Here is a 26,186-nt window from a genome sequence, read left to right on the forward strand (position 1 = left end):
ATAAATATTAAACATACATTGTGAAATAATACCATATCTATCTAAATCTATCTATCTCTCTATCTCTCTAACCCTGGCTAATAGTTGGTATTTGACCCTGGTTTCTGACACAGATCTCCTAATCCCTTGGAATTTCCTGGGATAGGAGTTGTCTTTTATTCTAATAAGGCAACTCTTGGTGGGCTCCTGGATGGGAGAGGGTCACCAGAAAGACCAAGCCTTGATTAGTAGCTTGGTACTTTCAGCCCCACCTCCTATTCTCCAGAAAGGGGAGAGGGGCTAGAAATTGAGTTAATCAATGCCTACAAGATGAAGCCTCCATAAAAATCCCCAAAGTACAGGGCTTGGAGAACGCCTGGGTTGTTGAACACGTCCACATGCCAGGAGGGTGATACACCCCAACTCCATGGAAACAGAAGCTCCTGCACTCAGAACCCTTCCAGAACTCACCCTATGTATCTTCATGTGGCTGTTGGTCTGCATCCTTTAAAATATCCTTTGTAAAAAATCAGCAATAATAAGTAAACTGTTTTTCTGGGTTCTGCTCTAGCAACTTATTCAAGGAGTCATGGGAACCTCCAATCTGTAGCCAAGTCAGACAGAAGTTGTGGGTCACCCGGGTGCCTGCTACTTGTAATTGACATCTGAAGCCGGGGGCAGTATTGTGCAACTGAAACCTAACCTGTGGGGTCTGTGTTGACTCTGGTTAGGGTCAGAACTGAACTGACTTGTAGGACACTCATATGGTGTCAGAGAACTTGTTGGGGTGGGTGAAGACCCACACATCTGGTGTCAGAAGCATTCTTCATGAGAGTAAAGGAAAACTCACATAACACAAGGTTATGTATTGATTAGTTGATGAAAATGAGGCTAGAGGCTCACAGGAACCTAAATCTTTATTTCCCCTAGAAGCAATGGTTGAGTACTTGCTAATCCAGTGTTCGCAGTGACTTTCTATAACAATAATGAGCATCAATTGTGGTTGGATTGATGTCTGCTATTTCACTTTTCCGTTTCCTATTTCTCATGTCTTTCTTGTAATTGTGTTCCTTTATTCCTTTTCTACTGCTTTCTTTGCTTTTAGTAAATACTTTCCAATGTAGCAATTTTATTTCTTTAATGATTTTTTCATCATATATTTTTAAGTTTCCCTTTGCTCTAGGGTCTATCATGTACTTACGTTAACTTATCAGAATCAACTTCCAATTTATACCAATTCAATTCCAGGTATATATAAAAACACTGCTCATTTTTATATGCAACTCTATCCCTTCCTGTCTTTTTTGTCCTTCCTGTTACAATATTTCATCTTAAAGTGTTAAAATTCCAAGAATATATTGTTATAATTATTACTTAGTACACTTTTATGATTTTTAAGAAGCTTAGAGAAGAAAGGAACGCAAAGCTTTTGTTATCCTAGCCTTTTTATCATTTCTGGTTCTCTTCACTTTTTCCTGTGGATCTGAGTTCTCATCTGCTGTAATTTCCTTTGCCCAGTACAGTTTTGCTCCCATGTACCTCCTTTGTGCTGATGTTGTCAAATATATTGCATTTCTAAACTATAGGCCCCAAAATACATTGTATACATATTGTTTTATACAATATGCTTTATACATATATTGTTTTATAAATTGTGTTAAATCAAGTAAGAGAAGAAAAAAGAAAAAAATATGCATTTGTATTGTCTTTTCTAATTACATAATTAACTTCACTGGCATCTTTTTTTTCCCTGTGGGTTGGAATTTCTGTCTGGGGTTACTTGCTTTTAGCCTAAAGAACTCCATTTAGTATGTCTAATACGATGAGTCTCCTAATATCAGATTCTCTCAGTTTTTATTTATCTGAGAATATATTTTTCCTCCATTTTGAAAAATAGCTTTTTTGCATATAGGATTCTTGATTGACAATTTTTACTTTGAGCATTTTGAATACATGGTCCCACTGCCTCTGGTCTCCACCGTTTCTGATGGAAAGTCAGCCGTTAATCTTACTGGGCTTCCCTTGTGAGTGACTCAGCATTTTTCTCCTGCTGCTTTTGATATTTCCTCCTTGTCTTTGACTTTTAGCATATTTAGTATGACATGTCTGTTTGTGAATCTTTTGTGTTGAAAAGATTGAAGTGCATCAAGCTTCCTGGATGTGTAGATTAGAGTTTTTCACTTTGACAGTTTTAAGCTGTTATTTCTTTGAGGTAATATCTCTCCATTGCAGTCTGACTGCCATGTGGTCCTCCAGCAGAGTCCCCAGCCCCAGCCATCAGCCTCACCCTGAAGCCCACTGACCCCCAACAAGTCCCTGATGGAGCCCTGGCTACTCTTGCAGAGGCCTACAGCTGAGCACATCACCAAGGGCCCTGCCCTTGCCCCTCAGAGACCTGGCAGAGTACTGTGGCTGAAGAGTGAGGACACGAGGGACCATGGCCAGATGTCACCAGGTCCCAGGTGCAGACCGAGCACTGGGGCATGGGCTGCTACACACTGTGCAGGTGTCTGTGGACAAGGCCCCATGGACAACAAGGCTCTGCTACTGAACGTATATTATGACAGAGACTCCAGGAACTGACAACAGAGGGTCAGGTCACAGCCACCACATCCTTCTGCCTGTGAGGGGGAGTGCTTGAGGGAGGAGATCTTGTCCTAATTTGCACCCAGGGGCTGTAGGAACCCCTGATGCTGTCTGGAGCCCCTGATATTGTAGAATAGGAGGAAGATGTGAGCATTAAGACTCTATCAGGGGAGGTTCTATAGACGTTCAAGCCGCAATGAAGCGAAAGGCATTTGCCCCCATGGTCATTCTCTTTGCGCTAGCCTGCGTCTGCATCCCTGCCCCTCTCTGTGAGCCAGTCTCTGCCCCAGGAGGACACCCGTCCTCACACCTGCCCCAGGGCTCACTCCTAGTGGACACAGGCCCCCTCACCTCCCTCCACAATCAGCAGCATCTGCTCACCAAGTGCATCCCACTCTGTGGCCAGGCCAGTGGGGCATGGCCAGACCTGTCCACACCTGAAAACACCTCCCTCGCCTCAAAGCCCAGATTCTGGGATTGTTCCTGCTTGTCCCTTCCTTTGGAGCAGGAGTTCTGTTTACAAGAGCAGCCCCTGCCCCCAGTGGAGCAGAGGGCTGTCACTAACGAGAGTCACCTGACTGCTACTGTCTCTGCAGAAACATCAAAAAGATTCCTACCGTCTATCCTCTGGAGACAGACGCAGGTCCGGAGAGCCCCACCTCCACCCAGGAGCCTCACCAGGCAAAGGCATTTACAGACAGCTGCCAAACAGAGCAGGACACAAACAAGGAAGGAAAGAACAGACAGCTGCAAAACAGAGCAGGACACTAACAAGGAAGGAAAGGCTTCACCAAGTTGCTGCCGTGCCAACACACAACACAGAGGACGGCTATAAAGCTGGACAGCCCTGAGCACCTCACACACACACACACACACACACACACACACACACACACACACACTCTCTCTCTCTCTCTCTCTCTCTCTCACCCTCCTCCAGCCACCGCCCCCACCATGGCCGTGTCCACCCTGTCCGTCTGCTCCAGCGCCCTGAGCTACGGCAGCGGCTCTGCCTGCCTGGTCCCTGTGACTCCTGCACCGGCTCCTGCTGGCAGGTGGACGACTGACCAGAGAGCTGCTGCGAGCCTCCCTGCCACGCCCCCAGCGGCTGCACCCCGGCCCCCTGCCTGAACCTCGTCTGCACCCCAGTGAGCTGCGTGTCCAGCCCCTGCTGCCAACCAGCCTGCACCGGCCCCTGCACGGCCTCGTGCCGCCGGCAGTCTAGCTGCGAGCCCCCCTGCCGCACCTGCTCCCCCTGCCAGCCGGCCTGCCGTGTGCCCGTCTGCTGCAAGCCTGCGTGCTGCACACCTGTTTGCTGCAAGCCTGTCTGCTGCACACCTGTGTGCTGCGAGCCCGTGTGCTGTGAGGCCGCCCCCTGCTCAGCCCCCTCGTGCTGCCAGCCCACCCCCTACCCCTCGTCCTGCCGCAGACCCTCCTCCTCCGTGTACCTGCTCTGCCGTCCCGCGTGCTCCTGCCCTGCCTGCTGCATCCCTGCCTCAGTCTGCTGCTGACTGGGCACACTGCCAGCTACTCCTAGGGCCAACCCTGAATTCCATCTGTAGTCTCTGCAGCGTCGAGCCCAGTCTGGGATCTCCTTCTGCCCCAGAACCATCCACTTCCACAGCCTGGGCTGAGTCCTCACTGCCCAGCTGGCTCCCTGGACTGGCTCCTGGCTTCCTCTAGACCCTAAGTCTCAGCAGCGTCCTCCTCTCCATCCTTGTCAGATCGTGGACTTTGTTCTGCCCTATGTGAGGGGCCGGTCTGTTAACAAATAAAGTCATTGTCAGGCCCTCTCTCAGACCGAGTGCATATCTGTGCAAACCCTAGGGAAGAGCTTTGATGTGGAGTGTGGCCTTGAGCTGCGTCCAGGGCAGTAGGACCATTGGGCAGGGCCACACAGGCCCTCCCACACTCTGCCTGGGCGCCCTGTGCTAGCAGTTCCCCTGCAGCCTCCAGCCCAGAGATTCCTGCTCACCTGGAGACCCCTGCAGCCTCCACCAGTGAAGGACGGCAGCGGGCAGGTAACCAGGCCCCGGGTCTCACACACTGGGGACTTGGAGCTTTACTAGAGACAAGGGACACTCCGTTCAATAAAGCATCTGCCTTGAAGGCATAAAGCCCACTCCAGAAACAGCTTCAGACAGGCTGGGGCCAGCTGCTCTCCAGTGCCCTGGGCACGAGGGTGAGTGCTTCTGTCTGTGTGAAGAGGCCAGGAGGGAGAGAGCCATGTGCGGTGACGATGGAGCCTGTGTTAGTCAGGGTTCTCCAGAGAAACAACCAATGAGACGTGTGTGTACATATGCAGAGAGGTTTATTTTGAGGAGCTGTCTCACGTGATTGTGGAGACTGGCAAGTCCAAAATCTGCAGGGCGGGCTTCCCAGGGAAGAGCTGGTGTTGCAGCTCGAGTGTAGAGATGGTCTGCTGGCGGAGTCTCTTCCTCCTCTGGGGACCTCAGTCTTTTCTCAAGGCCTTCAACTGATTGGGTGAGGCCCACCCATGTTTTGGAGGGCAATCTGCTTTCCTCAGAGTCCACTGATTTCACTATTGCTCTCACCTAAGAAATAAGTTTGTCATGACATCCAGACATGTTTACCCAAACAACTGGGCACCACGACCTGGTCAAGTTGACACATGAAACTCACCATCACAGGGACCAACAGCCAAGGGGGAGGAGGGATATTTGGAAGTGGCAGGTGTTCACCGAGCGATCACCTCAGGAATTCAAATATTAAGGCAGGTTGCCCTCTTGGGAAATACAGGGAGGAGGGAGTCACCCTGGCCCTGCAGGGACGGTGCTGGGCAGGCAATCACCTGGAGGACGTGGGTGTTCCCCAGCGAGAAGGGCCTTGGCCGGGGACCTCAAATGTAACTGTTAACTATTATAATAGCTCCATTTAAAAGTGAAAAAAGAAACAGGTGAGATTAATTTAACATATTTTATTTAACCCAATATATCCAAAAAGTTACCATTTCAATACGTGTTACTAAAAGCTGCTTTTAAAATGCTTATAGATTCACTATTTGTTCAATATTTTTCTAAAGTGATTTTTGGAAGGAAAAGAGAGGTCCAGGCATTTTGTTCAATCTTAGTTAAAATTTAAAAGCCCAGTTAATATTCCTGTTTAATGATTTAACATATTTTTTAAAATAAATTTATTTATTTATTTACTTTTGGCTGCTTTGGGTCTTCGTTGCTGCACGCGGGCTTTCTCTAGTTGCAGCGAGCGGGGGCTACTCTTCTTTGCGGTGCACAGGCTTCTCATTGCGGTGGCTTCTCTTGTTGCGGAGCATGGGCTCTAGGTGCGTGGGCTTCAGTAGTTGTGGCTCGTGGGCTCTAGAGCGCAGGCTCAGTAGTTGTGGTGCACAGATTAGTTGATCCACGGCATGTGGGATCTCCCTGGACCAGGGCTTGAACCCGTGTCCCCTGCATTGGTAGGTGGATTCTTAACCACTGTGCCACCAGGGAAGTCCTGATTTAACAAGTTTATTGAGCTCCTTCTATGTACCAAGCACTGTTTCAGGCACCGGGGATAGAAGGCTGAACACAACAGGAAAAAATTCTTCTCTAACGGAGTTTACATTCTAGGTGGGGGAGGTGACAATCAATAATAATTAATGCAAAAATTTTAAAAAGTTGGGAAAATGGGTAGGGATTGCTGAGGGGATCTTGCAGTGTTTTGGTATTAAATATTTAGTGTTTATCAGTGTTTTCAAAATACTTCCAGAGATTAATACCTTTATCTTTGTACCTTGTTGCTTTTAATAAGTTAATGTAGCCATATTCTTATCGTATCAGTTATATTGAAAGAAGAGAATCAGTTGTGCATGTCCAGCAAGTTGAAGATCAAATTGAGAGTAATCCTGTTTCCATTTGCATACAGTCATCATCTGTTGATTCATCACTGCTGGTCCAAGTAGGAGGTGGTCCAGACTCTTGATTTCCCCATTGTTCCTTCTGTAGCTCATCCACTGGCCTTTGTAGCATATTCCAAATGATCAAGGCATTTGTATTCAGGGATTGTGACCAACTGTTCTGAAAAGTAAATTTGAAAAAAAAAATGACTTAAATGAGTTTTATTTTGATTAAATGGTAAATTTTGATTAAATGAGTTTTGCGGTAAATTTTGATTGAGTTGTTTAGGACCTTGAAGAATTGTATAATAATTCATTCCTACCTGTATAGAGCAAAGTGGGAACAGAAAAATAATCTACTTTGCATTTCTTATGCTTCCACATGTCGGGTTTTCAAAAAGTTTTAGATCCATTTGTCTGTGGACATTTTTGTTTACTTAGGAATATGACTTGTGGTAAGATGCTCTGTTATTCTTTCATAAAAATAGGCCCTTCTGTGTATCAATACTAAGAATTGTTCTAGGCACCAGAGATACAACAGTGAACAAAACAATTTCTTCTCTTAAAAAAACAAACAAAAAACCCCCCAAAACTGAACATGTGGTCTGGCCACTTTTCAAGGGCTCGGCAGCCAGGTGGCTCTCACACAGATAGAGCATCTGATATTAATAAAGTGTTAGAACCTCACCAGGGTCACTGCCTAGGAAGGATCAGACTCTGCACATACAACCCATCTCGCTGGCTATTTCGACTTGTTTCCCCTTCTTTGCACCGACGCCAGCCCAACCCCCCAGGCGCTCCTGTCTGCTTCATCACTTGGTCATTTGTCTTATTTCTTTAAGTGTTTTATTCAAGAGGGAAGTGTGAGTGGAGTACTTTCTAAGCTCTTGCTTATATGAAAATACACCGCTGTTCTCTTTACTTGAGAAAGATGTAATAATTTGAAAGACGGTCAAATCAGCCTTAATCCCGGATGTTCCCCCAGAAGCTCTGTGTCTTTCACTGTTTGGTGGGAGTGGGGTCCGGAGTCAGCCGTGGGGGGGTTCATTTCCAGACTACGTGCTGTTTCTTCCTGCACAGCGAAGGGGCTGCTATTAATTCTGTTCATTTAAAAACTGCCAACACGTGTCTAGGGTGGGTGGGCTCTAAAGCCCTGAGGCTCCTGAAATTCATGAAGCCCTTCCAGTCCAAACACACACACACCTTTGTGCGCTCAGCTCAGAGTGGCTCACGCTCAGTTTTGTCTCTACTGTTTTATCCTAGCTGCGCCTCCTCCCTCCCTAGCAAACGGACTGTCATGTTTGGTGTCGGCGAAACACACGGTCCGTTTATTACATCTTCTCTCATCATATTTGGGGTTTTCTCTTTTATCTCTGTGATTTGGAGGATCCCCGCCTGGCCTAGAACAGGTGCTCAGACAGTGCTGTCTAACCCCACAGCTGTGGCCAGGGCCGTCGTGACCATCACTGCTCCAGACATCGACCTCTTCACCAGTCAGCCCATGCTGACTTTCAGTTCCAGGCTCCCCAGGATCACATCTTCTTCATCCACGAGGGAAACTGGCTGTTGCCTGGGCTTTACTTTGGGTGTTACCTGGGGTCCGCACGTCTCCACTGCTCGCACGCGGGGTCTCTAGGGGGAGACCCTCTCCCTGTCCCTGAGTCCTTCAGGGCATCACCTCTGAGGGAGGCAACCTCGGGTCAAGAAGGACAATTTGCCCAGCCGAGGAGTGTGGGGCGCACAGCCTGTGCCGAAAGGCACTTGAGTTTGGGTGAAATGTTGATGAAAACGGCTCCCGATTTACCCTGCAGTCCTGCGTCCCTTTCATGGCCCCAGACTCACTCAGACACCTGTGAGCGCTGCTCCTGGAGAAAGTTTCATTGCAGAGTCCACATCCGACCGTGTCCCATTAACGCTCCTCTCGGGCACGCTAGGCTGGGCTGCAAGGGCTCTGGGCATCCCTCACCTCCTGCTGGCAGAGCCTGGGTCTCACACCAGGCCCTGCTGGAACGTGACCCTAGACCCACTCTATGGTCCAATCTTCTGAACCACTTGCATTTTATAAGATGTGCCAATGTCAGTTTACACTTAAGATTCTTCTTCTTTTTTTTTTTTTTTGGCTGCGTTGGGTCTTCATTGCTGCGTGCGGGCTTTCTCTAGTTGCGGCGAGCAGGGGCTACTCTTCGTTGCTGCACGCGGGCTTCTCACTGCGGCGGCTTCTCTTGTTGCAGAGCACGGGCTCTAGGCGCGCGGGCTCAGTAGTGGTGGCACGCAGGCTACACTTAAATTTTAAAATGCTTAAAAGTTAAACTGATATTAAAAGTACCCCAAACACAGGAGAGATGGAACAGAATGCATCAATGTAGAGAGGTGTTCACCTCTAAACCACACTCAGCATAATCTTGCCTCAATAGTTTCCATGACTTTCTGGAGCCAAACAAAGGAGCGAAGGGAAAACATCCTGCAACTCAGGATATTTACACTCACAAGTTTAACGAGGGAAAACTATTGCAGAAACTACGCCAGCACTAATGAGGGGCTCCTGCAGCCAGCTCTCAACCGCAAGGAGGAAGGGCGAGTGTGGGAGCCCCCCTGCCGCACCTGCTCCCCCTGCCAGCAGGCCTGCTGTGTGCCCGTCTGCTGCAAGCCTGTGTTGCACACCTGTCTGTTGCAAACCTGTCTGCTGCAAGCCCGTCTGTTACACACCTGCGTGCTGCGAGCCCGTGTGCTGTGAGGCCGCCCCCTGCTCAGCCCCCTCGTGCTGCCAGCCCACCCCCTGCCCCTTGTCCTGCCGCAGACCCTCCTCCTCTGTGTCCCTGCTCCGCCGCCCCGCCTGCTGCGTCCCCGCCTCGGGCACGTCCTGCTGCTGACCGGGCATGTCCCCCCAGGGCCAGCCGGGCTCAGGTCCCCCCATGACTCGGTCCTCCCAGCCTCCCTCAGTCCTGACCTGGGTTGGGCGGCTGCCCCCACTCGGGACAGGGTCCCCGTCGTCCCCACTGTCCTGGCCTGACTGACCTCTCTCTGATCCTGCCCCGGGAACCCCGACCTTGCTGCACCTCCACCTGCCTCTGGGTCACCTGCCCCCTCCCAGTTCCTCTGCCTGTGTCACTTGGCTTCCACTTCCATCCTGTCAGCACCTCCTCAGGCACCCGGATAAATAAACTTACTTCATCACATGACCCAATTCCTGTCTCTCACCTTCACTGGGGGGAAACACAGGGTTCTGACCAGACACTGGTCTCCTCCAGCCAGGAGTATTCCTAGAGGTGAGGGACTGAGAACCCTAAAGGTCAGTGGCCTGACCCCTCTGGATGGGGCCCCTGCCCTCTCCAAGAAGGTCAGCGCCTGCTCAGGCTCCGGGGTCCTGGGACGTGAACATGGGGGAGTAAAGACGCCCGTCCACCCGGAGGCTCTGGCTGTGACGTCACCGTCCTTCCCAGCCACCCGCCTCACAGGCCCAGCCACCACTGTGAGCATTTTGTCCTACTGTGTCATTTCCACCCATTCCGTGCACTTCCTGGGACTTGGCTCACGGGGAGGCGCCCTTCACATGGAAGATAAGTGCAGGGGCCACACGTGTCCCCTCAGCGCCCGGAGTGGCCAGAGGCCATGTGACCCAAGCTGTGCAAATTGATTTTGCTAAATTAGGTGTTAAATTAACCATGAGGACCATGGAGTTTTTCCACTTCTTTAGTGTAACAGTTACGTGGAATTCACTGATAGTTTTACATGGGCAAAGACTTGCTAAAGAACTATATTCTATATTTAACGTATCTGCTTAGCATTCAGGTTTAATCACTTTCATTTCTTTACGCTTTTTATTGTGTTAGGCTAGAAATGAACAGACTCTAAATCGCACTTACGTACAGTCACGTATACGTGGTCGCTCCCTGGTCCGAGCTGGGGTTGCTGGCGTTTGGAGATCGCGACAAGGGTGGGTGGCGCGAGGTTCGTTAAACTGTGGTAAAATACACGTGACGTGAAATTTCCCATTTTAACCCTGTTAAGCATCCAGCTCAGGGGCATTAAGGACAGTCACACTGTTGTGCAAGCATCAGCACCGTCCATCTCCAGAACCTTTCATCTTCCCCAAACTGAAACTCTACACGCATTAAATAACAGCTCCCCACGACTGCCCCCAGCCCCGGCCCCACCGCCCACCTTTGGCCCCTGTGCATCCGGGTCCCCCAGGGACCTCACATCAGTGGACCGCACACTACCTGTCCTTTTGTGACTGGCTACGTCACTGAGCATCAGGTCCTCAAGGTTCATCCACGCTGACGTCAGAACTTCCTTTTTAAGGCTGAACAATATCCCATTGCATGAACGGACCACATCTTAGTCATCCATTTCTCCATCGATGGACACTGGCTGCCTTGACATGTTAGCTATTGAGAGCGATGCTCGCGTGAACACGGGTGTACAAGTACCTCTTCAGGAGGCTGCTGCCAGTCCTTCTGGGATATACCCAGAAGTGGAATCGCTAGGTCAGATGGTAATTCCACACTAATTTTTTGGGGAACCTCCATACTGTTTCCTATAACAGCTGCACCATTTTATTGCTGCCTTCCCCCCCAGCAGTGCACAAGGGCTCCAATTTCTCCACATCCTCAGCAACACTTGCAATTTTCTGTTTTACTGACAGTAGCTGTCCTCATGGGTGTGAGTGGTGCATTTGGTTTCATCACAGACCCTGGTTACTGTCTCAGGCGCTGCGGCCCAGAGACCCGCCCTCACCTGCCCCCCTGCATCTGCCGCCCTCACCTGTCCCCCTTCACCTGCCGCCCTCACCTGCCCCCCTTCACCTGCCCCCTCACCTGCCCCCCTTCACCTGCCCCCCTTACCTGCCCCCCTCACCTGCCCCCCTTCACCTGCCCCCCTCACCTGCCACCCTTCACCTGCCACCCCTCACCTGCCACCCCTCACCTGCCCCCCTTCACCTGCCCCCTTACCTGCCGCCCTCACCTGCCCCCCTTCACCTGCCCCCTCACCTGCCACCCTTCACCTGCCGCCCTCACCTGCCCCCCCTCACCTGCCCCCCTTCACCTGCCCCCTCACCTGCCCCCTTTCACCTGCCCCCTTACCTGCCCCCCTTCACCTGCCCCCCTTCACCTGCCCCCTCACCTGCCCCCTCACCTGCCACCCTCACCTGCCCCCCTTCACCTGCCGCCCTCACCTGCCCCCCCTCACCTGCCCCCTCACCTGCCCCCCTTCACCTGCCCCCTCACCTGCCCCCCTTCACCTGCCCCCTTCACCTGCCCCCCTTCACCTGCCCCCCTCACCTGCCCCCTCCCTGCCCCGCCCCCGCTGGCCCCTCTCTTGCAGAAGAACGAGTACCTGTTCACGGTGGTGGCGGAGGAGCGGGACTCGCTGCTGCTCGGCCTGCGCTACTCGCCCACCCAGCTGCACTTCCTCTTCCTCCGGGAGGACGGGGCGCGCGCCTGGCAGGTCCGCGTGTCCTTCCGCGGCCCGGCTCTGACGGACGGCCAGTGGCACACGCTGGTCTTGGCCGTGTCCGAAGGCTCCTTCTCCCTCACCAGGGACTGCGGCCTCCCCGTGGACATGTAGGTACCGCGGCGCCGGAGGGGTGGCAGGGGGCCGGGTGCTGCCAGCAGAGCTCGCGGGGAGCGCGCTGGCCCGCGGAGCTCCGCCGAAGGCCGCGGGGGCCAGGCTGGAGAGGAGCGCCAGGCTCATTGGCTGGTGGACGTGGAAGGCCCCGCCCCCCAGAGAGGCGGCGATGGGCGGGAGCGCCCGGGCGGGGAGGGGCCGCAGCCTGCCCGCAGGGGCTGGGGGATGGGACTCGACCCATCTACGCGGCTGCGGAGTCGGTAGCATCGAGGCAAGGCGCAGAGGAAGGTCAGGGTGAGCTCGGGCACCAGGAGCCCAAAAGGAGCTGCCGCCCGAGGAGGCCCAGGTCTTGCTTTCTGACTTTCAACCCATCACTTAACCTCCCTGACTCAGTTTCCTTTTCTGGGACGAGGGAGTAAATATTCACCAGAACATCACCTTGGTAGCTTTGACGCAACCCCGGGCACTCGAGAGCCCGAGCCCATCTCTTGTCCTGGCCGTGGCCTGGTCCCCATGGCCTGGCTCCCGGGTAAGCTGGGCGGGGACGACCCCCACCGGCCCTCAGCGTCCCTCCTCGCTGGCTGGGGCTCGCCACCCTTTCTTTCTTAATCACAAATGGTCCATTTACACTAGATCTATCCTTATGACAAATATTCCTTTCAAAGGTAGACTCTCACTCTGCTTTGTCATTATGAAACTTGTTGGAATAAAAGACTCTCCTTAACACTTACACACTGTTTAAGCCTTTATCACAACTCCGCCCCACCATGCCCCGAATACACTGGGGCCTTTATAGGGAGACGGCGGCTCAGGTGGGAGAGCCGGCGGCGGGGCAGTTCTGTGATGGGGGCCATGTGCAGGAGGACAAGGCTGGCGGTGCGGGTGCTGGAGCTCATTGCGGCGCCGCGGAGGGCTCACACCTGGACCCAGGAAGCCTGGGAGCTGTGCTCGGAGCGCAGGCGTTCTGGGACCTTGCCACGGCCAGCGGCAGCCAGACGGCAGGCCCTGGACGGAGCAGGTGCTTTGACTAGAGGACGTGGCATCATGGTCCGGGAGGTGCTGGACAGTGGAGAGGAAGCACACACCTGGCTCTTCCCCCAGAGGCTCCAGCCACGCAGTCCCCTCCAGGAGGTCCCACGTCTTCCCCATCCCGAGTTGGGCCTCCACTTGCATCTCAAGACCCAACTCCAGCCACATCTTCCCACACACCCCAGCTCACCGAGGTGAACCCCGTCTGGCCCTGACATCATCTGTCCCACGGCCCTGGGCTCAGAGGAGGGGGGCGGGCTGGGCACCCCGTGCCGGGAGGAGCCACTGGAGACGCCCGTGACATGGAGAGGGGCCACTGAACACCTCCGCAGCACACGGTTTTGTAGAAGATCCTTGTCCTGGGGCAAAGAGCGTCCCCCCAAATTCACATCCGCTAGAACCGGAGAATGGGACCTCGTTTGGAAACAGCATCTCTGCAGGCATAACCGAGCTAAGCTGAGCAGTAGGTTGGCCCTGACACAGTGACCTTACAAGGAGGCGTGGAGGAGAAGGCCACATGATTCAGCCACAATCCCGGAAACTCCAGGAGCTCCCAGCAACCGGAAGAGGCGGCAGGACCTTCCCCTGGAGTCTTCAGAGGGGGCACACCCAGATCTCAGACCTCTGGCCGCCAGCACTGCGGGAGAACACACTTCTGTGGTTTGAGGCGCCCAGCCTGTGGTTCTCGTTATGGCTGATCCCGGACACTGATACAGCCTCAGGCGGTGCTGCCCCCATCCTTTTCTACGTAAATAGGCCATGACCCTGCTCTCCCATGGCCCTAAAACCATCCTCCAATGTTTTCAGAATGGCTGATATGCCCTTCCCGGCCACCCTATCGGTGCGAGGAGCCCGGTTCTTCATCGGCAGCCGGAGGAGGACCAAAGGCCAGTTCACGGTAAGTGTGGAGGAGCTGCCTGCCTGGACCTCCCAACACCAGTGCTCCTGGGGGGCTGTCACCACTGGTCTGGCACCCCAGTTTGACACTGTTGTACGTGCAGTTGGGAATGGGGAGCATAAAGGTTCCGTGGAGTCCCGTGCATGCCGGGCACACTCCCACCACAGGGCCTTTGCACCTGCTGTGCCCTCCTCCTAGAACATTTGTCCCACTCCTGCCATGGCACACTCCCTGTGACTTTGGGGCCCTGCCCTGTGCCCTCATGCCATGGAGGCCTTCCCCTGCACTCTGAGGAGACGACACCCACACCCAGCGCTCTCATCCCCTTCCCCAGATTGTCTTTGTAGCCCTGACCACCTTCAGACCAGCTGTGTGTTTGCTCATTGCCTGTCTTTCCCTTAGAGTGCAGGGGGCGGACCTTGCTCCATGAGGGTCAGGGCTTTTGTTTCTTGCCGTGTCCCGTGTAAAGAACCATGCTCTGAATATTTACTGATGGCTTGGATGGATGGGTGGATGGATGGATGGACTAATGGACAGGTAGATGAATGGTGGACGGACAGATGGATGGACAGATGGATGGGCAGATAGATGAACAGATGTATAGATGGATGGATGAATGAATGGGTATTTGGGTGGGTGGATGGATGGGTGGATGGATGGATAGACTAATGGACAGATAGATGGATGGTGGACGGACAGATGCATGGACAGGTAGGTGGGCAGATAGATGAACAGATGTATAGGTGGATGGATGAATGAATGGGTATTTGGGTGGGTGGATGGATGGATGGATGGACAGAGATGGACAAATGGATGGATGGACAGATAGGTAGACAGAGAGACAAGCGGATGGACGTACAGACGGATGAGCATTGTACCCGGTCACTGTAGGGCGTCCACAGGAAAGGTCCCTTCCGTGGTGTAATCACCTTCAAATGGTGCACAGCTCTCCACCACTGCTCCCAATGCCCCCCTTCCCCAACGGGCTGACTCCTCTCTCCTGGCTTTAGAGCTTAGACCCGCACCCGCATTTCCACCCCTCCCTCGGGGGCTGGGTGGGCTGAGCCCAGTGGGCGGGGCCCGCTCCAGCAGTGCAGGTCTCAGTGCACTGTCCCTCTCTCTGCAGGGCCTGGTGAGGCAGCTGGTTCTGCTGCCCGGCTCAGACGCCACCCTGAGGCTCTGTCCCTGCAGGAATCCTGAGCTCGCCCTGCTGTCCATCCCCCCTATCCTGCGGGGACTCGCGGGGAAGCCGGAAGATAGTGAGGTGCTACAGTATCCCTATGGTTAGTAGGCCGCAGCCACCCGCTCCCCAGGCCGACGGTAGACCCTGGGAGCCTTGGCACTTCCAACCTCCCTGGGCACAAGACAGGAGGGCGCTTGGCACATGGATGAAGGGAACGCCGGGCCTGACGCAGACGGCCCCGCAGGGAAGGCAGATGGTGCCGCCAGACCCGCCTCCCTCCCAAGGGCGCCCCCCATGGCTGTTTAACCCCCGCCTGGACCGTGCCCTCGATTAACTGCTCGTCCCGCCTGGGACCTGGGGCTGAGCCTACAATCTTGCGTCCCTAACTCCCACCTGCTGCCAGCTTTGCCCCCAGCGCAGCGTTGGGGCCCTTTCCCCCCTTCCTCTCCAACAGACATCAAGCGTCAGCACCCCACCCCCGCGGGGACCCCGACCTTCATGAGGTTCATTGCTGTTTTCTGGGATCCCCCAGCCTAGAGTGTGCCCAGCTTTGCCGTCTTTAGTTTGTGTTTGCACCTCCCCAGTGTAAAGTTAGTGTTGACGGTTTATTTAAGCCACATCCCCTGCCGTGGAGAGTCTGAAACCCCTCCTCCCTACTAGGGAGGCGGGGAGACAGCCCGACCCTCTCTCGAGCCTCACGAGTCAGGGGAGCCCCCTGAGCAAGCTGGCCCTTAGGCCCAATCCTGGACCCGTGTCCCCAGATTCCCAGAGGCACACGGCCTCGCCGGGACTCGGGCAGGAGTCTGCCCCAGGCCGCTGCCGGGCAGCTCAAGAGGTCGAGGACGCGCTCAGTGCCACAGACTGGCCGCCGGGGCCTCAGCGCGCACGTTGCTGTAAAGGGGCCAAGTGGCACCATCGGGGTGAGGGCTGGACCTGGGATGAAGCCGTGAGCCCCGGGGTCAGGGGTCAGGGGCCTCAGAACTACGCAGAATGGAAGCTGGGTGGACGCGTACCAGCAAGTCTCAGGTGGAAGCGGGGAGCCGTGCGGCGTGATGGCCCAGGGCTCTCAGCAGAGCTGAGGCTGCAGGGAAGAACTAGGTGGGCGGGAGGCGGTCCTGCGTGCGGACGCCACAGGCAGGCCATGGGCTCTCGGGTCTCCCTCCCTCCCGGAGACCCTGAGTGGCTCCTGGCAGCTCAGGGGGTGGAGCTGAAGGCGAAAGCAGGGGTCACCTGACACTCCCGCCTCTGCCCTCCTCCGGGTAGCACGTGCCCACTGGACACCCATCTTCCTGCCTCCCCGCAGAAACCGACATGAAGGTGACGCTGGGATCCCGGCCGCCGTGTACCAAAGTGGAGGACGCCCAGTTCTGGTTTGACGCCGGCCGCAAGGGGCTATACCTGTGCGTGGGCAGCGAGTGGGTCTCCGTGTTAGCAGGTGAGGTGGGTGGGGCTCTGGGGACCTCGGGGTCTTCTCAGAGCCAGCGATACTTAGGGACAGGGACGACCCCCCCACGGAGCAGTGAGCCCACGTGCCTCACCTGGGAATGCGTGCCCTCCTGGGCCCTACTGGTAGGCTGGCCGGCTCTCAGCTCTCGAACCTCCCGGAGGGGGCCAGCCCTGCTCCAGGAGCCCCACTCGCTCTCCTTACCCTCTCCGCCCACTCGGGTCAACATTGGATGCGATGGTGCCGGGAGCCCGGGAGTGGTTCTTTTGGCGGGGAGGTGAGGAGAGGTTCCGTGATGCTCCCCGATGGGGTCCTTGGGAAACGGGAACTGGCTCCGGGGGAAAGTCCCTGAGCCGTGGCCTCTACTCCCTAGTTTCCATCAGGGCACAGCCTTTCGTGGAAGCCGCGAGCCGTGGGAAACATCTAGTAGGGACCTGACGTGTCAGTTCCACCTGACTAGTATCCCTGGGGGCTCTGCAGACCCTAAAACCTGTGCGGGGATGAGAGGCTCCTTTGCCGGGCCTCCTGGTGAGGGCGGCATGGCACTCAAGGCCACAGTGCTCCGGGTCATGGCCCAGGTCCCTAGGGTTGCACCCCTGGACGTCTGTCCAGGCTTCTGTCCTGGGAAGCATTAACTGGGTCTCTGTGTCTCTATCACAAGCCAAAGAAAGGCTGGAGTACGTGGAGGAGCATCAGAGCCTGTTCACGAACTCGGAGACACTGGGTATCGAGGTCTTCGTCATCCCTGGGGCCGGGCTCTTCGTGGCCACTGCCAACCGGAAAACCACATCCGCCATCTACAAATGGGCCGACGGGAAGTTCTCCTCGTACCAGGACATTCCCACGCACCAAGCACAGTCCTGGAGACATTTCACCATTGGGAAAAAGGCAAGTCTGCATTCGGAGTCTTTCTCGATCCTGTTTACCTTGGGAAACCCCACAGAGCCCAAAGGTTGGGGCTCCTTACGTAGATTTTATGGGGAAAGGCACTTCTACTGGTTTCGAAGCCTCGTGCAGGTTCTAAATGCCTTTTAAAGTCAGGCGCGGCTGCGTCTCCGTGTCCAGAATGTGACTGAGAAAGTCTGTTTGGCTTCCGCAAAATAGAGATCAGCCCATTTCTGAGATGCTCCCCAGCTCCGTGCAGACCCACCACTGCCTCCTTAAACCTTGCAGATAATCTGACCTAAACCAGTCAGCAGGGCGGACATCACGTCAGAATGAAAATAGGCCTCCATTCCCAGCCTTCCTTTACTCACTCCATACACACTGGGGACACGTGATGTCCTAATGGAGGTACAGGTGAGGATGGTGAGCTTGGCCCGGAGGCCTTGGGTGGGAAAGCCTCGTGGGCAGCCTCCCCTTCCTTCCACCAGGGCTGCGTTGAGCAGTGGCCCACGGGTCGTGGCTAAGAGGGTCATCCCCTTGTGAGAGTTTTCTCTTTACCCCTCCCCGAGCCCGCCCCCAAGTCACTTGCTCAGTAACAGGTGCAGCCCTGCCCTCACCTGGGCAGGTGTCCCCCCCCACGGGGGACAAAACTGAGCGAAACAGACAGACCTCTGTTCCCCGTCGCTGCCGACCCTCAGGGTCCTGCGCTCCCAGCCAGCCTGGTGAAGGAGTGACTAGCCGTCTGGTTTTATGGTTGATGACATTTTAAAGGTTTATATTTTTTCATTATAAAAAACAACTTGATATCAAAGAAAAATTGGGAAATTTAGAAAACTAAGAAAAAGGTCTGCCCCATCCCCTAAGCAGCGGCAGAGTGTACCTGGGGCTGCTTCAGCCACCGTGAGCGTGTCCCACCCCCGGGCTTCCGGCTCCTGCCTCAGTCACACGACCCACCATCTGGCCTCCAGCTCACGTCACACGTAGGGCGTTGCCGTGTTGTCCTCGACTGCGTGACAAACACATGCTTCCTGAGACAGCAGGGCGTCAAGAGTTTTCCTCTTCACCCGGTGCTGAAGAGCATTTCCGTGCGTAAAGCTTTTCCTGGGCTTGGGAGATAGGAACGGAGCTCATGGGCTGCTACGTGCGGATGCGGCTGCGGGTCTTAATGTGATGAAGATCCGGAGAGTCAGTCGTGGGCTCTTGGGCCCGCCCCAGGCCGTCAGTCCCGGCTCAGCCCCTGTCCCGAGGCCGGTATTCAGAAGCCTCGAGTGCCGGACCCCTCGCACGGATCACGAGAACGCTGTCCCGGTCCTCTCCCCAGATCTTCCTGGCTGTGGCTAATTTTGAACCGAATGAAAAGGGTCAGGAGTTCTCTGTCATTTACAAATGGAGCCAGAGAAGGCGGAGGTTCGCACCGTACCAGAGGGTCCTCACCCACGGCGCCCGGGACTGGGAGGCCTTCGAGGTGTCCGGGGAGCACTTCCTGGCCGTGGCCAACCACCGGGAAGGTAGGGGCTATGGCCTGGACTCCAGGGCCAGGGCAGGGTCACCTGCAGGGTTCAGTGTATCTCATTAAAAATGTGTAATAAACCACACGTGGCCCGTGTCCTCGGGCTTGGCAACCTGACAGTGGCGTCTGAGGGAGGACACACCTGAGCACCCCCTCATCTGTCCAGGTAAGGGCGTCCCTGCCCTTCTCCATTCTGGGCACAAACTCTGTGGGATGCAGTGGGTGCAGTGGGGGACAGTCCTGGGAGGGCCTGGGAAACCTGGCTTCTGGGCCAGGTGACTGCCCTGCGTGGCCACAGTGAGCCCTTCCCTGCCTTGTAGCTCTTGGGGGACAGGGCCCCGGGGGGCAGTCGGCCCTACAGGGCACCTCTGGCCTCGGCAGGCTCTGCGGCTCAGCGATCACCTGAGTCTACACCTGCCGGGGAACTCTGGCGGCGGGTGGGGGGCCAGGGAGGAGACCCCACCACCGCTCATGGGCAGAGAGGACCCCAGGAGCCCGCCACCCAATACCCCCCATGGGAGTGAGTGTCCCGGGAGAGGCTGGACCAGCCCTGGGGGTGGGTGAGGAGCTCCAGGGAGCACGTTCCGGGCAGGCCTGACCAGCGGTGGGGAGCGCGAAGGGGATGGTGGACAGCGTGAGGGGTGAGGCTGGGGAGGGCGGGGGTCCCGCCTCCAGCGTGCTGCAAGGCCTCGGGGGCTCTGGAGACATCCGAAGTCGGGGCCCCCGAGGGTTCTCATCGGGGCACAGAGGCAGGAAGGTCACGTGAAGGGCGTTGCCACTGCTGGGGGCCTGGGGAGGGTGCAGGAGAGCAGGGCCTGGCTGGACTGGACGGGCTGCAGGGCCTGGGGCAGGGTCCGGGCGGGCAGGGTCTTGCCAAGGCCACCGCGAGGCCACAGCGGCCCGTCTCCCTCCCTCCATGACGCTCGGCTTCCAGGCAGCGACCACAACATCTACAGTGTCATCTACAAGTGGAGCCCAGGGGCCCGGCTCTTCGAGGCCAACCAGACCGTCGCCACGTCGGGCGCCTGCGACTGGGAGTTCTTCACGGTGGGGCCCTATGCCTTCCTGGCCGTGGCCAACGCCTTCAACGGCACGTCCACGCAGCTGCAGTCCCACCTGTACGTGCGGCTGGGCGGCAGCTTCCAGCTCTTCCAGTCCTTCCTGGTAAGGACCCTGCGCTCCCCGCCGGCCCCGCACTTCTGCCTGGCACCTGGGCGACGCAGGACCCGGGCTGCACGAGCCAGGACCAGGGCCCCAGCCCGGGCCTCCGTGCCCAGGCGCCTCCCCAGAATAAGCCTCAGGCCGAGCCCCTGGGACCCCGAATATAGCCTGGGAGCCCTAAATGAGGCGGGAGGCTGCCCTGGCACGGAGTTTCCGGCAGCCCGGCTGCTCAGCCGGGTCCCCTGGCCCCTGGGGGCCCTCACGGTCTGACCCACCTTTATGTGGGCGCCAGGCTCTTGCCCTGGAGCAGCAGGCAGCTGGCCTCTGACCTGGTCAGCTATGGCGGCAGCACTGTCCACCTTCCCTGCAGACCTTGAGTGTCCCTCAGCTGGTCCCAGCTGCCGTGGGCTGCCTGGAGGGACCTCTGACTGAGGCAGCGAGAAGCCTTTATTACGTGGCGTGGCCCCAGATGCCCGGCTGAACCACGCATGGGCCTCTGGGCCCCGGGCTAGCGGGCGGCGTCGGCATCCCCTCTTCACGCCCACCGTGGTCTAGGGTGACGATGTGGGGCCCCAACCCTCCTCCCACCTTCCCTCGCCCTCCTCCCTCCAAGCCGCCCAGCTTGTCCCTCTCAGTGTCAGACCCCAGGCCGAGCCCCCACGGATGATTCTAAAATCGAGAGCCACTGTCGGCATTTGCATCGTCCTGGCTGCGTCCCAATGTCGTTCGCGCAGAGCCAAGGGCGCAGCTGTGATCACTCCCTTCTCAGTGGCTTCAGTGGTGGGATGACCTTCGTGCCACCCCAGGGGACAGTCCCTGAATGCGGTTCAGACTCTCCTTTCATGCCACAAGCCCACCACACGTGGCTCACTTCATACGTGGACCCCATGTGCTGCACATAATGTTTTTCGACAAGCTCCTAATTGCTTTTTCTGAAGTCCCTCCCTCCCTCTCCTTTTCTTTCTGGGGAAGAAAACCCCCGTCTCTGCACATGGTAACGTCCCCCGGCTTCTTGCTGGCCATCCCCATCCCCGAGAGCCCCTGTGAACACCGCGTCTTCAGTGCCTCCTGAGTTTCCACCCGCGTGTTGGTGCTCCCATCGCGTCTGCAAGGCCTCTGGCCGGTGTGCGCCCGTGAAGACCCCTCCCTCTTTTCCCATAACCCCCCTCCTGGGCCCTCCTGCCTGTGCTGTCCGGGCTGACTGTCTCTAGAACTGACAATGGTCCCCTTTCTGGAACTTTTCTTTACCGCCATCTTTGGCTGGAGCCACTGTGTCCAAATCTGATGTCCGGTGTTCTGGTTGACCTCAAGGACACCCCGCCTTCCAGGTGCTCCCCGAAACTCCCCAGCGTCCCTGCAGCTCAGCCAGGTTATGTGACCAGGACCAGCCAATGGGTGTTGAGCAGAGTGAACCCACGTCAATCCTGGGCTGAGGGTGAGAGCTCACCCCTCGCCCTCCACAGCCACGTGGGCCACGTGCCCCGACAGCACAGCCACAGGCTGGGGGAGCCGTGACCTCGCTGGCTTCGTCCCAGTGAGAGCCACCTTCTGTGGCGGCAAGTGTGGACACTCATGGTGGCTGCATCCCTTACCCTGCCTCATGTACCGCGTGCAGGATTTTAGGGGGGAAGTTTCCTTGGAAACACCAAGGGCAGCCCCTGCCTCCCCAGGTGCCTTTCCTATGACCTTCTCTGCCTCAGTGCCCACAGGCTTCTTCACAGTGGTTTCCTGTGCTTCCTGTCTGATTGGTCTCAGTGCCCTTTCAACCGGAAGGCGTGCATCCCCAGGCCTGGGAGATTTTCTTAGTTTTTCTTGATCGTCTCACGCTCCCCTCTCTCTAGAACGGTTAGCCAGCTTTCGGATCTCCTGGATTGAATCTATCTTTTCTTTTTCTACAACCTAGAAGCTTTCCTTACCTTTATTCTCTAATCCTGTTGATGAGCATCTTCTTGTAATGCTAGGAATCGTGTTTTTAATATCCAAGTACTCTTCCCTTTAACGGCATTCTGTATTTACTCTATAAATGCGGTATCTTCTTGAATACTTCTGAAGATAATTATAATTTTATTTTTTTAAGAGTTTGTGTAATTTCTTTTTAAGTTTATTTATTTTATTTATATTTATTTTTGGCTGCATTGGGTCTTCGTTGCTGTGTGCAGGCTTTCTCTAGTTGTGGCGAGCGGGGGCTACTCTTCATTGCGGTGCACGGACTTCTTATCGTGGTGGCTTCTCTTGTTGTGGAGCACGGGCTCTAGGCACGGGGGCTTCAGTAGCTGTGGCTCGCGGGCTGTAGAGCGCAGGCTCAGTAGTTGTGGCTCAGGGCTTAGTTGCTCCACAGCATGTGGGATCTTCCTGGACCAGGGCTCGAACCCGTGTCCCCTGCATTGGCAGGTGGATTCTTAACCACTGCACCACCAGGGAAGTCTGATAATTATAATTTTAAAAAATTCTATTCTGTTCCTAGAACCAGCTGAGTTTCTTCCAGTATGAGTGTATGTATATGTTGTAGCCTGACTCTCATGTTCTAGGTCTTTTAGAAAACATCTGGAGGACCCTTAGTTTTCTGTGTATGTTTAACGTTGAGCCTGGCAGTGGGTGGCGTTGTCACTGGCCGCTGTGCCCTGGGGAGCTGGGGACCTGGTTGAGGCCCTTGATGAAGACCTTCCTAAACTGGCCTCTTGCTCAGATGTAGGTGAGGCTGGATCACAGTGTTGGCAGCTACAGGATGATAATCTCCCCAGACAGCTGCAGGAACCCTCCTCATATCACATGCTTGGTGTGACAGCCCTGCTAGGGACCTGTGTGGTTGACCAGAAGGCCGCTTGCCGGGCCTCTGTGCCAGGCTGCAGGACTGTGCTCTCTGGACACCGCAGGAGTCTGCTCCCCTGTTCCGCCGGCTTGTCTGCTAGATATTTGGAAACCGTCACCGCAGATCTCTCAGAACAGTCTTCAGTTCCTGCCGTTGTCCGCCGTGCGGTATGTTCCAAATCCCAAGGAGGTTCTGGCCAGCCTCCTTGAACGCCCCCCAGTGTGCCGGCCCCACGTATGTGAGACCCGCAAACTCTGCATTTCAGGCTGCATCTGGATCCAGCTCCAGCCTGCACCCAGCCCTGCCGTAGGCTCAGACACAGAAGGGAGGCCGGGGCCAAGGGGCAGCGACGGTGCCAGCTGAGGCAGGGCGGGGGCCATCCGGGTTACAGGACCTAAAGGAGAACCAGCTGAGGGGTGTGACGTCAGCTGGAAGAATCACCCACAAGGGCGGGCGAGAGCAGGACCACAGTGGCTGTGAGAGAGCGTGTCTCTGGCCAGCGGGCAGAGTGACTGTGGGGGCTGCGAGGGGGCACTGCTGCCACCCGAGCCCGCAAACGACTGCGGAGCCCTGCCTGAAGGCTGGCTTCTCTTAGACCCGTGTTTCTTCACACTCGAGTCCTCAGAACCCACGAGGTCCCACTTTCATGTTCTGCCAGCAGTTTTCATACTGTTTTAATCCTCTTAGGTCCTGGCGGTGTCTTCATGTGTTTCCACTTGATTTGGAACTTTGCACCATCTCTCACGGCCATGGGCTTTGAAGCAGGAGAGGCCGGTGCTTTGAAAGCATGTGTGGGTGGAGAGGTGCCCACACCGCAGGGAAACCTTTGTGGAGGGACGGCCGGGCAAGGGCGCACGCCGGTGTTTGCGAAGCTGTGCACACGGACGGTGCTGGGAGGGGCGCTGGGCGGGGCACCAGGGCTGCGGGGTGAGTTCCGCTCACCGGGAGGGCCCGGGCCATGCCCACGCCAGGTCTGTGGCTCAGGTGTACGTGGGAGGCTGGCTGCCCACCCTGGACGAATTCCTCAGCCCCACCCTCCAGACCTCCCCGCCTCTCCCACCAGGAATCCTGGAACCTTCCTCAGGTGGCAGAGACCACAGCTCCAACCCCTTGGGCTCGCCATCTTGGACCCAAGGAGGTCCGAGCAGGGTGTGTGCAGGAAGGAATGGGCTCAGGCCACAGAAATCCAGCCTCCAGCCCCTGGGGTTTCTGCTCCCTGAGCTGTCTGGCTGTGGGGCCTGTGGTCACAGTCATCACGTGTAGACCCAGAACGGAGGGGCGGGGGGAGGGGGGAGGGGAATGGTGGGCCAAGATGGCGGGCTTTATTGCCTGGGAGGCGGGGCTGATGGAGGTGCCGCCGGCAGAAAAGAGAACCGAGAGCAGTGGGAGATTCGGGGGGCGGGGGCGCAGCTGAGGGCTGACAGGGGCCCCAGTGGAGAGGGCCAGTGAACCCCAGGAAGCCGTGCGTCGGGGCAGGTGGAGGGGACGGGCAGAGGCGCTGCCCAGAGCTATCGGTGGGTGTCTGGGGATGAGGGTGGAGCTGTGGGCTTGTCAGAAACGTAGTCTCCACCGGGAATGTAGACGTCCAGAAACGAAGGAAAAGGAGGCACGTCTGTAAGGAGGGTGGTGTGAGAGCGCCCTCAGCAGTCAGCGCCGGGAGGGGCCGGGCTCAGGTGCTGGCAAGGGCCCTGGCACTTCCTCCTGTGCCTCGGGTCTGCTCTGTGAGGCAGGAGCGGGCAGTGGACCAGGCGGCCTGGGGAGGAGCAAGGTTTGGAGGGGCTGCTGGGCCAGGGGAGAGCTGGGAGGGGCACCCCCTGAAGCCTCCTAGGATGGGACCCTCACTCACCTTAGCCAGCTGCCCACAGTGGGAATGGCAGCGTCCCCCCAGGGCCCTTTGGGGGGCTGCCTGCCTTCCCCAGGCAGCGCGCCCCGCCCCTCCCTCCCCAGGCACCCCCAGACCTTGGGTCTTTGCTCCATCAGAGCCGGAACCTGAGGGCCTCCTCCCCAGCAAGTGATCCGCTGGTTACCGGGAGCCCACCCACCCTCAAGGGAGGCCGTCAGGGGTTCCAGGTGCTCCCGGCTGCCAAGTCCTGGAAGCACCATCGTCCCTCGAGGTGTTCCAGAGCCTGCCAGGCCCGCAGCCAGGGGACTCCAGGGCAGAGCTCCGGGGGAATTCCGCTCAGGAGGGCGGGAAGGGCCCACCAGCCCAGCAGGTGCCTGGCCTCCTTGCTCCGGCGCCAGGCAGGGTTTGATGTGGGAACTGCTTCTTCTCTCCCTGATGAGTCCCTAATGCGCTTAGAGTCCAGGAGCGGCCTGACAGCGGGGCCTCAGGCCCGCTCACGCCCTGCCCAGGCTGGAGCAGCCCTGGGTGGGGACGGTCCCCCATTCACTTCCGAGCGGGGGCAGCGCAGCCTCTGGCTGAGGGCGCAGGTGCTGGTCCCACCCTGCGAGGAGAGCTCGTCGCTAGCCAGTGACTGTGAGCCGGGGGCCCCACGCTGGTCTCTGCCAGCCTCTGGCGGATAAAATACCGGACACTCAGTTCAATGTGAATCCAGATAAACAACGAATCATTGTTTAGTAAAAGCGTGTCCATACACATACACTGAAAAACCATTGTTTATCTGAAATTCAAATTGAACGAGGCGCCGCGTACTTGCTGTATCTGGCGCCTGACGCAGCTGCGCGCACAGCAGAGGTAGGGTGAGAGCACACCTCCCCTACCCGCCCCGCCCGCGCTAAGCCACGCCCACCTGGATGCTCCTCCCCACCTCCCTGCCGCTGGCCACGCCCCCGTCCTTCCTCCTGGGTTCCTGGCCCTTCTCCCCGTTTCCCAGGCCCTGACAGCCCCTTCACCGACCCCCATCTGCACGCCTCTCCCCCTCCGCGCTGGGGCTCAAGCCAAGTGAGCGGAGGGTGGAGTGAGTCGGAGCTGGAAGGCAGCCCTGGCAATCTGGGATAACCCCTCTTCAGACCAGCCCTGGCCCCTTGTCCTGTGTGGGTGTGTACACGTGCGTGCTTGCAAGCGTGTGCATGTATATACACAATGCATGTGTGTGCATCAGGTATAAGGGCATACAGGTGTATACAGGTGGGTGTGTACATAAAAGCTTGTGTGCCTGCAGGTATGTGCACATGTATACACTTGTATGCATGCAGGATTGTGTGTAAAATCGTGTCCATGCAGGTGTGTGCACGTGTATACACAGGTGTGTGCATGCAGGTGTCTTGTGTGTCTGCACACGTGCATGTGTGTGCAGGTGTGTGTGCGGGTGTGGGCGTTT

General features: G+C 56.5%; 1 protein-coding gene and 1 pseudogene across 2 annotated transcripts in view; both read left to right on the forward strand.

The window, feature by feature from the left end:
- TSPEAR (thrombospondin type laminin G domain and EAR repeats) overlaps positions 1–26,186 on the forward strand; it is a gene marked incomplete at its 3' end in the record, with an annotated part of 59,167 nt that overhangs the window by 22,977 nt on the left and 10,004 nt on the right. The window contains exons 3-9 of the mRNA XM_082839919.1: positions 11,744–11,982; positions 13,823–13,913; positions 15,040–15,196; positions 16,400–16,531; positions 17,202–17,428; positions 18,747–18,933; positions 19,870–20,099. Of these exons, the coding sequence (XP_082696045.1) occupies positions 11,744–11,982; positions 13,823–13,913; positions 15,040–15,196; positions 16,400–16,531; positions 17,202–17,428; positions 18,747–18,933; positions 19,870–20,099 (1,263 nt within the window). The remainder of the gene's footprint in view (positions 1–11,743; positions 11,983–13,822; positions 13,914–15,039; positions 15,197–16,399; positions 16,532–17,201; positions 17,429–18,746; positions 18,934–19,869; positions 20,100–26,186) is intronic.
- On the forward strand, positions 3,520–4,076 carry LOC309962242 (annotated as a pseudogene). Its single transcript has one exon. The product of its transcript is annotated as an uncharacterized misc_RNA (transcript).

This window comes from Leucopleurus acutus (assembly GCF_964270905.1).
Source record: "Leucopleurus acutus genome assembly, chromosome: 5".
In the NCBI taxonomy this organism is placed as follows: domain Eukaryota; kingdom Metazoa; phylum Chordata; class Mammalia; order Artiodactyla; family Delphinidae; genus Leucopleurus; species Leucopleurus acutus.